This window comes from Amia ocellicauda, chromosome 6 (assembly GCF_036373705.1).
Source record: "Amia ocellicauda isolate fAmiCal2 chromosome 6, fAmiCal2.hap1, whole genome shotgun sequence".
NCBI classification, from domain to species: Eukaryota; Metazoa; Chordata; class Actinopteri; order Amiiformes; family Amiidae; genus Amia; species Amia ocellicauda.
The window spans coordinates 34,062,453-34,078,210 of NC_089855.1; the positions used below are offsets into that span (position 1 = coordinate 34,062,453).

Consider the following 15,758-nt stretch of genomic DNA (forward strand, 5'->3'; position numbering starts at 1 on the left):
CATATGGATATTCTAAAGTTAATGCAACAGTTGCGCCAAAATCTGAACACACGTATGAGAAGGACAGAATCTGATAGGCCCTTAATCCCCTTTATAATCCTTCTAAACTCGGATAAGCACAATTTAAATGCAATTGCACTGTAACAGGGAGGGAAAAAAAAAACAATACCATGATATATATTCTAGATTACATTTTTAGCCACCTTTAATTTGCCATTAAAACAGGACTGGAAACTTACTTAAGTTACTGCCCAGCTGTAGCTCATGTAGATTTGTACAGGTTGTCTGTCAATAGTGTTAATCTAATTTAAACAAATCAGTGTTAAAATTAGATAAGTGGTAGTAAATATTAGGATGTTAGTTTATGAAGAATTTTGCGATTGTGCCTTTTTTTTTTTTTTAAACCTGTGGGAACAATGAAGGGTATGTCAAAGGCAGTGTCTGATATTGGAGTTGGGAGTATGAAAGGCAAATCAAGGCTGCAAAGCTTAGCAATACAGAAGACTTGTGTTGATAATGGCAGTAGGAGCTATAATTTAACAATAACTATAATGATAATAATTAATACTTTGCAGAAGGTACTTTTTGCAGTACCTTCTTTTCCCTAAAACAACTCAAGCAGTATAGAGTATGAGGCAAAACTTATTTTGCAATTACTTTTAATTTGGTAATAAATACAAAATTTAATTGATGGCTGAATTATTACAGAAGCTTATTCATCCAGTTTAGATGTAAGTGGTTTGTTGCTGTTGTTTTGAAACTGCTTTTGCCCAGACAGGTTAAAATTGGTCACAGCAACTCTGCAGAACAAGATGAAAGCACAATCTAATCAGGTTGTCATATGAACAAGACTAAAATAACTCCACACATGCGTATATTTTGCATTAAGGCTAACTACCATGGATGGTGGCATTGGATCAATGCATTTTTAGCTTCAAACTTAGTTACAAAGCTTTGTAGAATATGTTGGAAGATTAAACAAATAAATGAAAAGTACGACAAGGAGTTTAATTACATTTAAAAACTCTCAAGAATAGAAAGAGTTGTGGTAGGTAGGGGCCTGCATTTAATGCTGCCTTCTTTCTTAGGCTCCACTCGCACAGTGCAATCTGCATAATTTAACTACTTATCAATTAATCTCACAGTTCCTTTAATCATCTCAATTAGTCATTCTATCAATGTACATTGGGACATTTATTGTATCCCTTTATTACTAATACATCTTCAATATTATTTCTTACAATGTGTACATGAATGTAAATTATTCCAGTTTACCTCTGCGAACACATAAGTTGGTAAAGTAAAACAAATTGGTAAAGTACAGCCTTCTTGTTCTTGCTTCTATATACTGTATAGGTAAGATTTGGTGTCCTCATGCTACCATCCCTGTAGAAGGAAAGAACAGTCTGGAGATCTGTGAACGTTAATTTTGCAGTTGATATCATTGTATTATCGATCACCTTGCCTATGCAAATTCCTGTGGGATACCCTGAACATTATCCATCTACACATCACAGACAAAATAGTCTCTGACCTGTGAGAATCTATGTGTGGGGGGTCTCTTCCAAAGTTTTTTTCTTTGGAAATCAACTTAGCTTTTGTTGGAATCCAAAACAATATTTATTGATGTGTTTATATTTGCTGGTCTTCTGGTCTGTTTGGCAAAAATGAGCTTTTAGTCATTTCAAGGGTCTCGGGTCGGCTTCAAGCTGGGCCTGTGAGCTCAGTTTGCGGAATGCTTCCAAAGGGTTTTAAAAGGCACTGCTACATTTCACATAATTCGTTTTACCTTGAAGATAAGATCATAGCTCACTTGAAATGCAAAACTCTAGATTAAAAGAAGAATGTACGCAAGATGGAAGCAAAACCAAACTAAGCTGGTTTCTCCACTTTGACTGTGCTGTCACAAGTAAAATGTGGTGCGCCAGTAAGGAAAACTGGAGCAACATACCTAAAAGAAAGAAAATTGTGCTGAATTTAAGCTGGAGAATTATATATGAGGCTTTCCATTGCATATTTATTAGTTCTGAGCTAAGTTGAAACCATTTACTTCATCCATGGTTTTATAGATGGTACACAAATTGCCTTATCAACCCACTAATAAGGATGGACTTTATTTAACCACTGGAACCGATCCACAGGGTGTCTCTTGTTCATGTTAAACTGTTTTAGACATCTAACGAATGTTGTGTGAAGGTGCAAAACACTTTCTTTTAGTTGCTTTCTTTAATGCAGATATTGTGTCACAGAAGATTGATTATTAATATGAGACTCACTGTGAGTACAGCATACCACTTATTTTGAAATGCCTTCCTTTTTGTAGTGCCCAACTGACAGGAGTTTAAGTCCTGTATACATGGTTGGTGACTAGATCAAAGAAAAGCTGTGGATGTAAACTTCTGATCATCTGCTTTTTTGTGAATTAATTCCGGCAATCTTGGTGTTTTTGACCAAAGTGGAAGTGGTGGTGATAAGCCAATAATGGCCTCTCCTGCATCCAACAGGAGCTTTGCTAATGGCTATAAATACATTTCACCTTATACATCAAATAAACCGATTGAATACATATCATAGCATGTTTCTTCGTTCTTCCTTGTCCTACCAACGTAATCACACCCCTTTCAAATAATTACCTCCTTTTCAGACCAACCCTTGTGGCCGTGTAGTACTGTTTACATTACATGTGAAACAGAAGTGACCTATTTAGGCTGCATATACCAAAGCAATACGATTACCCCCCCATACTTTTTTTCGTTCACCAGCAGCAGTCAAAAAGGTCTGGCATAATAACCAGATCAATGGCTCGTCTGCTCGGAGAGTTGTTGTGGATGTGAAAAATGCATCTTGGCTTTTTCTCAGAAGTACAACCTTGCTTAGCTGTGGGGAAACGTTTCCTTCTCTCTGATAATGAGAATGCATCCAATTTAGACAAAGAACTGTTGTTTCTTCAAAATACAGTTTTTGGGTGGGTTCTGAGCTTAAGTATGGCAGAGACCAGCAGCCAATTCTAAACATAGGCACGCATAAGTGACAAATATATAAAATATACCTGATGTTTATGTGCTAGCATAGGCTGGAGAGAAAAGGAGAACTCTCACTGATGTCTGGTGTTCTAAATACTGCAGTTCTGAATCGGATGTTGTGTAATACGTTTTCTTAGTGAATGAATGCCAGGTCTAGTTAATATCAAGGACTGGTGAATGAAGTCTTTGTTATTCCTATTAGGCCACTGTGTGTGGCTGTGCTATAGAGTAATAGGGTGCCTGTGGTTAGTTTCTCAAAGCCTTTCTGCTTTTGTTTACTGAAGAGAGCTGTTTTCTACTATATATTTCTAGCTCCGAATACAGTGCTTTGCATTTCAGCAGAGCATGGCCTTTAGTATCTTGTCAAAATCTGCTTGGCTTTTCAAGTGAGTGAAAGATAATTGTTCTTTATTATCAGACTCCCTTACCCAGTGTGATTTCCAGATGTCACAAAATAGGCATATTTCACAAAACCATTATTATGACAGGAAATAGGAGAAGGGTCATGCTGGACAATAATACACAACAATACACTATCTTCTGCAGGACAGTGCAAGTAATTTACTGGCCAGTCACTGCCAAGCTTTGAGGAACCTTAACCTGGTCTAATGGGTCTTCTCGCCAGGTCTTGATCATGTTGGGCTGACCTGACTACAATGGACCCAGAGGAAGTGGAGCTGCTGAATGACTACCGCTACAGGAGCTACTCCTCCGTCATCGAGAAGGCGCTGAGGAACTTCGAATCCTCCACAGAATGGGCTGACCTCATCTCTTCGCTGGGCAAGCTCAACAAGGTGCGCTAATGTTTACTAGACCTAGGGTCGATGTGTAACTGTATAATTTGTAATTGTTGTAATTCATTTCATTTCTATTAAATCACTGTCATGCTTTAGACTTCATATACACCGATCAGCCATAACATTATGACCACTGACAGGTGAAGTGAATAACACTGAAAATCTCGTTATCATGGCACCTGTCAGTGGGTGGGATATATTAGGCAGCAAGTGAACATTTTGTCTTCAAAGTTGATGTGTTAGAAGCAGGAAAAATGGGCAAGCGTAAGGATCTGAGCGACTTTGACAAGGGCTAAATTGTGATGGCTAGATGACTGGGTCAGAGCATCTCCAAAACTGCAGCTCTTGTGGGGATTTTATTGAAATAGTTAGACTTTTATACACACACACACAAAAGTGTGTTGAAAGTGTTTTAGAATCCCAGTGACAGTTGTTTACTTTTAAGACTCGTTTTATTGTAAATCTTTTAAAATTTCATCATTCACTGATTGATTTGACTGATTGAGTGGTGTATTGCACTATGAAGTGTGACATATTTTATGTGGTTTGGCTTGTGTCATAGGTCTTCTGGATGTTTTCCAGCTACACTTTAAATTCTGTAGCCAATTCTGTCGAGTTCCCTATTTTTGTGTACTTCTCCGCACCCTGTAACTTGTAATTTCAGATTATCTTGCAGAATGAGAGTTGGTTATGTCACTGATACTGAGACTGCAGGAAGTGATTTGGCATTTGGCATGTAAATCCTGCTCCTCCAGTTTATAATGTTTAGTGCTAGAATTAGTCTGTGAGCTGTGCATGTGATTACAGTTATGATCACATACACAGCTTTTTCACAATTTTTGTATGATATGAGCTCAGTACTGTGTTTTTGTTTCTTATTGACAGCACATATTTACCTATTCTGCAACCTGCAATCACCTTGTTTATCAAGATTATCCTGTGATATTACACATTTTATTATTACAACCTACTTTGTTTTATGATGTATTAAATTACAAATTGCCACTAGAATGCTGAATATGAGTGACAGTGATAATATAGTACACAGCAGCATAAACGCAGTGTGCAATTTTTAAATATACATATCTTTTTGTACTAATGTATGCTGAAGCTTTTATAGTTTTTTTTTTGTAAGAAGAATTTAATGTGATTTATAAAGTATCTACCTTGCACTAAAGTAACTTAATATAGAATACTGCATATTGAAACGTATGTCTTCAAAAACTACACTAGATTAAAAAAAACAAAAAACAAGCAAGCATCCTCATATTGTTGTTTTGCAGTTCTATGACCTCCGCTGTTTAGGCCCAATTTTAATCGGTTATTACAAAGAGAGGTCTAATTTTCCTAGCACTTGAAATGTGGAAAACTGTCTTTTTAACTTATTTTTGTAAACGTACATTTTAATTTATTTTGAAAGTGGGTTGTTGGGTTCAATATTGTTAAATAATAAAACCAGCAATGTTTGATCTTAAAATCATACCTTTTCAAATTATGAAATGTTTCATTTAGCTGAAAAAAATGTAAAATAAACATGTAAACGAAGAGCTGGTTTCACCTACCGGCATTAGCACTGGGACTTCCAAATGTTAATTTAGATAGGATACTCCAACACTAGTGCTAATGAAGGTCTGTGAAACAAGCTGTAAATGTTTAAATTGGAAGACGGTCTTTTAATCTGGAAGCTTGTATTTTATATCTTAAATTTCTAAAGCAAACAGTCTGGAGCTTTGCTTTGGGTGTGTGAGGCTTCCTATGTTTGAATAGCCAAGAAAAGCAGGCATGACCAAAGTTCAGTCTGAACAAGACTTCCCTGTACTAGCTAAAGCCTGTAAATGGTTATGCACCAATCCTTTAATTTTTCTGAGGGTTAGGAAAGAAAGAGCAACATTTCCAAACATAATACATTCGTAAAAAGAAAATATTTTTTATTGTTCACATTGAAGCAAGGTGGTTGTGTGCTGTCACTTGAAGATGACCATTCTATCCAGATCACAAGGACATGGATGTAATCTTGATGCTTTTCCAGCAGCTATGAGAAGTGCTGTTGACAACATGAAAGTTATCATAGTTTTAACCTCTAAGCTCATAACTTATAACAACCACATGGATGTTATATACATAGCTGAAGGAGGCAGTTCTTTATAGAACTCCATAAAACATTTTTTGACCACTTCCACCAATAAACTATGAAGTTAAAAATGAAAATGCTGCCAAGCTGGAAAAAAAGTAAAATTTCAATGTGTGAAAGATTTTAAATTGTGAAACTAACACTTGTTCCTTTAACAACCAACATTTATGCATTATGAAACTGACTAGTTCATGCATTGGGGTCATCTGGGATATGGCTACCTTTTGAGTCGGTCAGTGTCCTGGGTTTAGTGTGTTGAACAGCTGTGTTTGGGTGCTAGAGTGTGCTTGTCTCTTGTCTCCCCTGCAGGCTTTGCAGAGTAACCTGAAGTACTCCCTGCTCCCAAAGCGCCTCATCATTGGCAAGCGCTTGGCCCAGTGTCTCCATCCTGCCCTGCCCAGCGGGGTCCACTTGAAAGCCCTTGAGACCTATGAAGTAATTTTCAAGATAATTGGCACCAAATGGCTGGCCAAGGACTTGTTCCTTTACAGGTGGGATGCAGTCTTTTTCTTAAAAAATAAATAAAAAATAATACATATATAATTTTGATTTCCGAGCTTTGACCAAACCCGAACCATTTAAACAACATGATTTCAAAGTATTTATGCTGAAGACAGGGAAGACCTATTAATCATTGATCATTTAAAGGCCCTCTGGTCCTTGAGAAGCTCAATGATATTGAGCAGTTTGTTCTCAAGATCTGTAAAGTATCACATTTAACAACCCACTTGTCAAACTGCACTGTAGAGTAAGCAAAAGTAGTTAGATTTCTTGTATGGCAGGAGGGGGGAGCTGGTAAAGTCTTATTAAATTTTTGGTATGTTTGAACTGGTTCCAGCTCTGGGCTGTTCCCCTTGTTGGGCCATGCATCCATGTCTGTGAAGCCGGCTCTGTTGACCCTGTATGAGAGATACTACCTCCCGCTGCAGAAGTCCCTGCTCCCCAGCCTACAGGCCTTCGTTACTGGGCTGCTGCCTGGACTGGAGGAGGGCTTGGAGGTCTATGACAGGTACAGTACTGACTGGGGCCTCTCAGTATAGGCACTATATTACTCCCTAATCAACATGAAACTTTGCTAACTTTAGTCTTCTTGCATATTCCCCCTGCACAGCAATGAAATGAATAGCAAATAAATACTTGAACCATATTTTCATTACTAAGTAATTGGAATTGTCATGTATTAAAGCCACTGTTTGTCTGCTTTTTGTCAAGTTCTCTCCTGTTTAAATGCACAAAGTTGATCAATTGTTCAACCAGTCTGTTTGCAAGGATGAAAAGTGAACAGCTGATTAAGATTACCTTTTTGGCACACTGTATGTTTAGTACCAATATTTATCTTGGCAAAGGTGGAATGATTCATGTTGGAACTTAAAAATTTCATCCTGTTTCAAAGTGTCCCATTAACTAGTCATGTCATATGTTCACAATAGCTTTTGGATGTTAGACAAAACTTGAAACACTCGGTTCCTGATTGACCTGTTAAAAGCCTATATTCAGAATGAAGGTTGAGCCTGTAGACATTGCTTGTCTGAATCTATGCCATCTGAATGACCAAGGTTGGATTGGATTGTCTTTAGTCAAGCCTTGTTTTGCTTGGCTTCTCACATGCCCACAACCCCTGTACCTTAGAGGATGTTAATGGTATAAAAGTGGTATCAGTGTTTAAACTATGCAGTTCCAGGTTTATTGCTTGTGCTCATTTTTGAGGACACAAAAATGTGTGTGTGTTACTCAGATGTAAAATTACACATTTAAAATCTTGAAATCTGAAAGCCTAAAACTAAGTTTTTTCTAATAACAATTTTTTTCATAAGGCATACAATGTCTGAGGTGTATATAAGAAAGTCATGCCCTTCCTCTCCCACTGTGTGCCAGGACTGACGCCCTCCTCTTGAAGCTGTCCCTCCTGGTTGGTCAGAAGGTGTTCTACAGCGCTCTGTGGGGCAGCGTCCTGATCAGTCCTGCGATCCGCCTCCCGGCCTCCCTCTTTATCGTCAATCACTTCAACAAAGCCGAGTCGGGCAAGAAGCAGAACTACATGCTGGGATCAGACCACAAACTGGTGGTGAGTGTGAATTAAGCAGACTGATGTGTGAGGAGATCAGTGTCACAACTTTCAAAGCAACTGTCATTGAACAGAAGGGAAGTGAAACTACCTGCAAACTACCTTCATGTTAAGTGCTTCCATGTATTCACTTCATTAATTTCATCAATCTGTGTTTGACAAACACAGTTGGCTTCTTCTGGGAATCTGTATGCGACTGCTCCTCTGTACATTTTACATGGACTCCTTGTTTGCAGATTGAGCTTGAACTTTATGTATAAGTTGATCTCATAGTATAAGTCTAGGGAACTCTAGTCTAGAATTTTTTTACCAACGCACCTGCTGATTTAATCAGATCAAAATGTTTCTTCATCATCTTCATCAAGGAATGATTTAAGGGTGACCGATAAAACCTGCTAGACTGGGGTACCACCCAGACAACGTTTAGAGACTCCTAATGATGATGAATGCAGGAGTGGAGGTCAGAAAAATTAGAGGATGATCTCCCTTATTTGAAACGCATGACCTTATCTGTGTCTGAGTCCAATTGAAAGAAGAAGAATTAAAAAACTAAAAACTAAATAAGCAATCCAGCCTTTATAATCAAAACCACAAATCTCAATTTCATGCCCTTTCAGTGAGTGTGTTGTGGAAATTAAATCAATCAAATTAAATGCTATAGTGTAGTGAATGAAGCCTGTGATGTACTCAGATACTGTTCTTGTCTTCCAGATGAAATCCATTGGTTTATCGCTGCAGGACTCCAATGTCCTTGTGCAGAGAAACATGCTGGAAATCCTACTTTACTTCTTCCCTTTCTATACATGTTTGGTAAGTTACCACCTGTATTCATAAAGTAGTTTTTCGTTACACTTAACCACCCAAGAACAAGCTCTCTCTTGTTCAAGAAGAATGATTGAAATGATATGGACAGCTATAACTCCCTGTAGGATTTATTCTGACTAACAGGAGTCAATTTATTGTTGTAGTTAGTGTTAAGAGTATAGATTTTACAGATTTAACATCTGCAATGTTAAAATAAAAAATGCTATTTGCCCCCCCCCCCCCCCCCCCCAGGAACCTGAAGAAAGGAGTATTCCAATAAACCACAACGAGATGGTCAATATTGTCTCGGCGGCGTCGCTCACACTCCTGAGAAGAGACATGTCCCTAAACAGAAGACTGTATGCATGGCTTTTAGGTACAACTTATGGAATTGTTGCTATCTAGTGCTATCACATACGCAAGTTCATTCTTGTGTACACCAGTATTGTTTTAGTTGCAATGAAGGACGGAATTTTGTATGTCTTTTTTTTTTTTTTTTTTTTTAATATATATAAATATATACTTTTTAAGCAAAAGTTATTTGATGATAATAGTACACTAAAACATCAAATTACTTGTTATTGAAATATGTTATCATACTAGGATCATCAATTACTTATTACAACTTGAACAGCATGCACACGCACAAAAAAATTACTGCTTGATTTTAATAAATTGTGTGCGTTGTGGGTTGAAATTAGCTGGCAATTTCTTTTTGTCCTTGTTTTGGTGTTTAGGTACAGACATTAAAGGGGGTATTTTAGCCCCGGATCCTCACATGTCCACCTCTGTTGAGGACCATGCTGCATTTTACTTTGAGAAATACTCCAGGGGGCTTCTGGTTCAGGTCAGTGTGATGGTCCTCTCAAGTTTTTTATGTGTTTTTGTTTGTTTTTTCAATTAAATTCAGTAACCTGATTTCTGGAATATATGTCCAAAGTTTTTGGTTTGGTGTGAAATTGTTCTTGGAAGACTGAGTATAAGTTCTCCAACTGAGGAATGTGTATATGTGTGTTCTGATTAATTGAAAACATGCTTTATGTGCATATGTGAGCAAACTGAAAATGTTTTCAGAAAATATTCTGAACCAGTCTGTATGATTTTAAATAAGTTTGAAGTGAGAATTATTTGTTGACTAATTCTACTGCATGAGCAATCCAGCAGGTTGCTTCTTGCATCCAATTTCCTTAGCTATGAGAAAAGATCACAACACGAGACCTTGGACTTAATATGATACATCTAATGCCATTAGAAATGGTTAGATAAAGTGCTCCAACTTTTAATTTATTGTTTATCATATTCATATAGATGTTAACTAAACTCTTTATCCTGCTCTTACATAATACTGGAAAGCAGAGTCCATCTGAAGTTTCACAAAGTTTCAGGGTAGTATGTTATATAAATAATTCGGCACACCAAGTCAGGTGTGAAATGTGAACATACCATCTCAACAAAATTGATCATTGGTTCTGTACAGTAGGGGCCCTCTCTGAATCTCTGAGCAACATATTGAGGTTGTCTCCCTAGGCTTTGATCAGCATCCTGAAGCAGAAGCACATGGAGCCCGAAGTGGATAACGTACACTCTTACCTGAAGCCCTTCCGAATCCTGATCAGCCTACTGGACAAGCCAGAAATAGGTGAGCTGCAGTTGAGGACTGGAGTAGAGGAACTCACCAAAAGCTTAACCTCGGGGGTGCACCCCTACAATACTGCAGAGGTTTGCCCTGTCAGCAGGTTTTAATTCCATCTGAGCTAATTTTTTGGCTTGTTTATTGCTCTTCAGTGGACCACTGATTTTTGTAGTTCTTAAGGTCTAACTTCTAGTCAGACCTATAAACATCCCCACAGCTTACTCCCAAGACTTGAGTCGTGGCTTTAACTGCTATTGTTTGTTTTTAATGGAATCTCAACCCTGCAAATGTGTGGATCGATACAAATGCCTACTCTAACCCACAGAATAGTCAAAACAATGCCAGTTCCATTTAGGGAATTGTTCCAAGGTTTTCCTCCACTCCTTGTAGTTCTCAATCTAGTGCTGTTCCCTAGCAGTTCACCCTGCCCCTTGTGTAACATGAGCATTATTCTTACTAGGTTCTCAGGTAAGCTGCAGGGAATGGTGTAGAGCTTCTTATGTTATTCCCCCCCCCTAATATATCCACCCACCTTTAAAATTTCAGTGAATGTCTGTTTTTGTCCCTGTTGTAATTGAGAAATATGTTAAGCTGGTCTAACTTCATGGCTTTTTGCTGCTAATTCCACTTAATTTTCTTTTAAGTTGATCTAAGTGTTGCTCCCCTGTTTTTTCCCCCTACACAATCACTAGGTTGTACCTGTATTAGCTTAATTTAGGATTAGTCAACCCATAAAAATGAATCATTCTTATTTGCATGCAGTTTCTACATTCTTTTATTTGTTTAGTTGTTATTTAGATCTTCAGCAGACATCGCATTAAATATTAAAAACATGTATAAATGTTAGGGGAGAACTGTACAGCTCTTTTTATATTTAAATCACAGAGGAATGTTCTGTATAGCAGGTTCTATCTAAATGGAAGATGACTGTACTTCACCATTCAGTCTTTGGAACTTGCTCCTCTCCTTCAGTCAGAACCCCTATGCTTGAGTGTTAATCTTTATTTTCCAAAAGGATAAAAATAATAACAATAATTTGATGTGAATGATGGCTCATAACAAAATCTGGTATCTCTTTAGAAAAAAAAAGAAATGAAAGAAATTCAGATTTTAAAGCAATAATAATTGTAGGAACATCAGTAAGAGGAATTCTCTGAGGTCTCCATCAAAGTGATGATGTACATACCAAAGACCTAATTAACTATGCTTGTAACGCATATTATTAAAATAATAATGATAATAATAATGGAAATGCTTGGTAATTTAAAACCAAATGCTGCATAGTTAGGAATCAATTTACATAGTATTATATGAAAGCAACTTTCTTAATATATGCATTCGCACTCTTCCAAAAGATTCAGTTTCAAGTCAGACTCATGTCTAGATCTGTGCTGCAAGTCTGTCAGGTTAATGTTCACCCACAGAGAGCACAGCTGTCTTCCATGATCTGTTTGTTAAGTAGGCAGTGTTTGCTGGGGTGGGTGGGTGGAGTTATATTTCCAGCATAAATGAACAGTGCTGAAGTGTGGACAGTTGTGTGCTACTTTTGTAGAGCAATAAATTAATTCTTATTATGTTTTAACTTGGAATCAGCAATTATTCACCTACTTGGCTCACAACAACTGTCTCTGTGAGGGAGGGATATAGGCAATTTATGTATATTAGCACATTGTTATAGTTTATTATTTGTGGGCACAGTTTACTAACATACAAATTAACACTCAAATTAGAAACACGCTGGCCCCATATTTGTCCCTTTTTTCCTCAATTCTCTGGGCCTCTGAACCATCTTGGTCATATAATAATCTAGTGCAGAGGTGGCTAATTATGTAGAAGATGTTCTTGAGCTGGGCTTTATAATTTGCAGGATATTCTGTATAAGATCAAATAAATTAGCAATGAAGCCTTTTTCTTCTAATCAGGTCCACAGATCATGGGAGACCTTCTCTTGGAAGCCATAAGGGCCTTGTATGGCTACTGCAAAGACATGCTGGGTAAAGACCTACTTCTCAGCTCCAGCCATGGTGGGAACCAGCTGGCCAGGTAATTTTGTAGACTGTAGCATTCCCCAACATCTCTTACTACAGAAACACTATGCATGGCTTGCAGAAAGCTAAGGTAAACAATGGAAACCTACATCAAGTGACTCTTGAGTGATTCCTGAGTGCACTGCCAAGAGTCACTGCCTTAAGAATTGTTTTCTTGCTCTTAAGCCAGCTCGAAATCTTTTTTATCCTTCACATGCATTATTACTCTCAGGCATTTGCGACAGAGTGTTCAGTTGTTTTGTAATAAGATGATGTGCACACAGTCTACACAACAGCTTAGCCTCTTCATAATAACTTGTGATACTGCTGATTTACAGACCTTTAAGGCAGCCAATCAGCCTCACCAGGTGGGTGGAGGAACTGAAATTGCAAATACGTTCAATGCCGGGCAGTCAGAATCCAATGTGAAGGAAGACAGAGTGGGGAGCGAGGGGAAATGCATCATTAGTTTTGTGTTCATGCTGGTAAAAAATCCATGACAGAAGGTGGTGATAACATGACCTCTTTTAAGGTGTAATGCCTGGGTTACACTTTTAGAGTCTCTCGTTTAATACTGTATTTATGTAACAATTCCGGCTTTGTTTGGTGGATTTTTGCATTTCATTTGTATTCAGACATAATTCCAAAACTGTGAAACTGTAACTACCCACCCTGAATAAGTCATGACAGCCGCTCTACTGTTATGGCTTCTTTACTATCCCGTAAACCCCAGCTGTTTAATCTTTGTTTCCTGATGCATGCATAACACGGCCTGCCCAATCCCTGCACACGATCTAGGAGTGTTTGTCCTGTGTCTTTTTAATTAATCGGATTTGGAGCCAGCCTATTCAACTGGATTTCTTTCCCTTTTCAATTACCAGCATAATTAAAGAAAACAAGAACGCCTCTGAAATCATCAAGACCGTGAACATGCTGATCAATTCCCTCAGTAGCGACTACCTGTGGGACTACATGACACGTTGCTTTGAAGCCTGCCTCAGGTAGGTGCCGGCAGCAATCCTGATTCAGAAACATGAAGAGGAATCCTCCGCATTCTGACGTTTGCCTTGTGAAATGCATTGGCTGAAGAGAAATGTATTTTCTTATTTGAAACATTTTTTACAATATAGATCTTTACATCTATACAATAAGAGACACTCTTCCCACAATGTATTAAGTTCTAGCATAAACGCAGAACGTGGTGATGAAGATTTTCTTACACGTAACTCAAGCTAATAGGCATCTTTAGCTAATATCAATTGAGAGGAGATATTCACCATTATGAAAACAAAGAGGCTTAATGTTAATTTCCATGAAAACTTTTAGAGCAAACCCTAAAATGCAATGTATTTTTTTTGTACATGTGTAGAACTGCTAAACTAGAATTATACAGCTGAGTTTCCTTGTTGTTCTAACCCATGCTTCTATATTATAGTCTGTCCTGTAGCCATTGTAAGGAAAGCAGACACAAAGCTGACTACCATTAATTCTCTATATAACATAGTAAACATGAGTTGGTAGAAAGCACAATGCATCCCGCAAAGCAGATTTCAATACAGGATGAAGCAGTTTATTTCTGACGCATTTCACAGAATTACATTGCTTTTCCTCAGGACTTTCTCCTGTGGTGCACCTGATTACACTCTATGAAGTATTTTGCAAGGTCCTTTTAAAGCAACTTACACTGAGCATATTACTAAAATGGATTGGTCATTTAGTTTTTTTTAAATATTTTGTTCCCCAATAGTCTTTCTTTTACATTAAAAGGGGATGGGAGAAAGTCTATAAAATGTGTGCTTTTCCAAGAAGAGAGAAACTTGGTATCATTAGCTAGCCTGGGATTTTTTCATCAGATTCTGAGTGGCCTTGTTCTCTCTCACAGCATGGGAATGTCTGAGGACCAGACCACAACTATGGTGAACAACAAGAGCCCCTCCGTCTCCGAGTTGTGCACTCTCATCATGTTCCTTCTGGACGTCATTCCCCTGGTGAGTAGCAGTAACTGTAGCAACTAGGAAATGTAAAAACCTAGTGCCAAATTTGCACATTGTTGAGTGCTTCATTCACATGAAGTGCTCAAAATGTATTTTGGGGTATATTCAAACCTTTAAAGACAGTGCAAATAGTGCCAGCTGATAATGATAGACTCCTATGTGACTGAAGCTTACACTGGCACTTTTTAGGTCATGCATTTTCTTGAATGGCTTTGTAAATAAGAGTTCAGTATTGAGTTGTTTATTGTTCATATGTAAGGATTTTCTTTGATACTTTCATATTGAATAATTGTATTGTGAATTGTATAGCGCTTTCAATGCGGTAATTACATCGTCCAAAAATGCACTGAAGCCTTCCCTCGGTCTGTTTCCAGGAACTTTACTCTGAGATCCAGACGCAGTACCTGCCCCAGATGTTGAACAATATGCTCCAGGCTCTTCATGAGCACATCGCTGAGCTCAGCCTGCTGGAGCTGACACAGGGCCTCAGGGCCTGCTTCAAAGTTCTCAGCAAGATCCAGATGCCCGTGGCCTACATGGACCTGGAGTCGGAGCCACACGACCTGGGAGAGAAGGAGCCTGTAGAGGCCAAGGAGGTATGCAGGCAGAACAGGCCACCATGATCATAGAAGCTACTTATTTATTATGGCCACTCTGAGGGTAGTCTTATATCAGACATTCAGGTTCATTGTTTGATTAGTTCTCTGTTCATTCAATGAAAGGAGTTTGTTATACCATTGACCTGTTCTGGAACAGAACACTAGACTAATCAAATTAATAAACAAAACGAAAAACAAAATGGTTAACATCACTGTAGCTGTTGTATTTAGATATTTTTGTTTTATTAATGGATGAATGCCTTGATTTGAAATTGCCAGTTGCCTTTTATATTCTCACAGATTTAAATTGGTAATTGTTAAGCAGTAGAGATTTAGACTACAAATGTGTGTGCTGTCAGTCTATCCTCTTCCTTTAACACTGAGAGTCCACAGTGCACACAAGTAGAGCTTTTCTGGTGTGCCACAGGGTGTTCGTTGTTCTGTAGCAAGCTAAGGAAACCCTGATAGACTCCAGGCCCGACGGACATTTTTGTCACTTGCCCCTGAAGGCTGTTCATGGCAGATTATGTGGTCACCAAATGCGGAGACCGAAGTTTGTGACTATAGGGCCCAACATGTATGCCGAGCAGAGGTGTTTACTGGTTCAAACTCCTTTGGCTGGTTTCACGGAATGCAATTAGCAGTAGCCACCCCTCCCCCCATACAGCAGAATTACAGTAATTTA

At 38.2% G+C, this 15,758-nt stretch overlaps 1 protein-coding gene across 4 annotated transcripts in view; it reads left to right on the forward strand.

Moving 5' to 3' along the window:
• The window catches only part of dop1b (DOP1 leucine zipper like protein B), a 65,615-nt gene that overhangs the window by 8,114 nt on the left and 41,743 nt on the right, over positions 1-15,758 (forward strand). For 3 of the 4 annotated variants that reach the window (XM_066707008.1, XM_066707009.1, XM_066707010.1), the window contains exons 2-13: positions 3,649-3,817; positions 6,261-6,442; positions 6,790-6,960; positions 7,827-8,016; positions 8,728-8,826; positions 9,073-9,196; positions 9,558-9,667; positions 10,348-10,459; positions 12,376-12,496; positions 13,362-13,481; positions 14,363-14,468; positions 14,849-15,070. In XM_066707008.1, coding sequence (XP_066563105.1) covers positions 3,680-3,817; positions 6,261-6,442; positions 6,790-6,960; positions 7,827-8,016; positions 8,728-8,826; positions 9,073-9,196; positions 9,558-9,667; positions 10,348-10,459; positions 12,376-12,496; positions 13,362-13,481; positions 14,363-14,468; positions 14,849-15,070 — 1,695 coding nt within the window. In that variant the 5' untranslated portion in view covers positions 3,649-3,679. Of the gene's footprint in view, positions 1-3,292; positions 3,410-3,648; positions 3,818-6,260; positions 6,443-6,789; positions 6,961-7,826; positions 8,017-8,727; positions 8,827-9,072; positions 9,197-9,557; positions 9,668-10,347; positions 10,460-12,375; positions 12,497-13,361; positions 13,482-14,362; positions 14,469-14,848; positions 15,071-15,758 lie in introns of those variants that run through there. The other variant, XM_066707011.1, reaches the window with a different exon arrangement.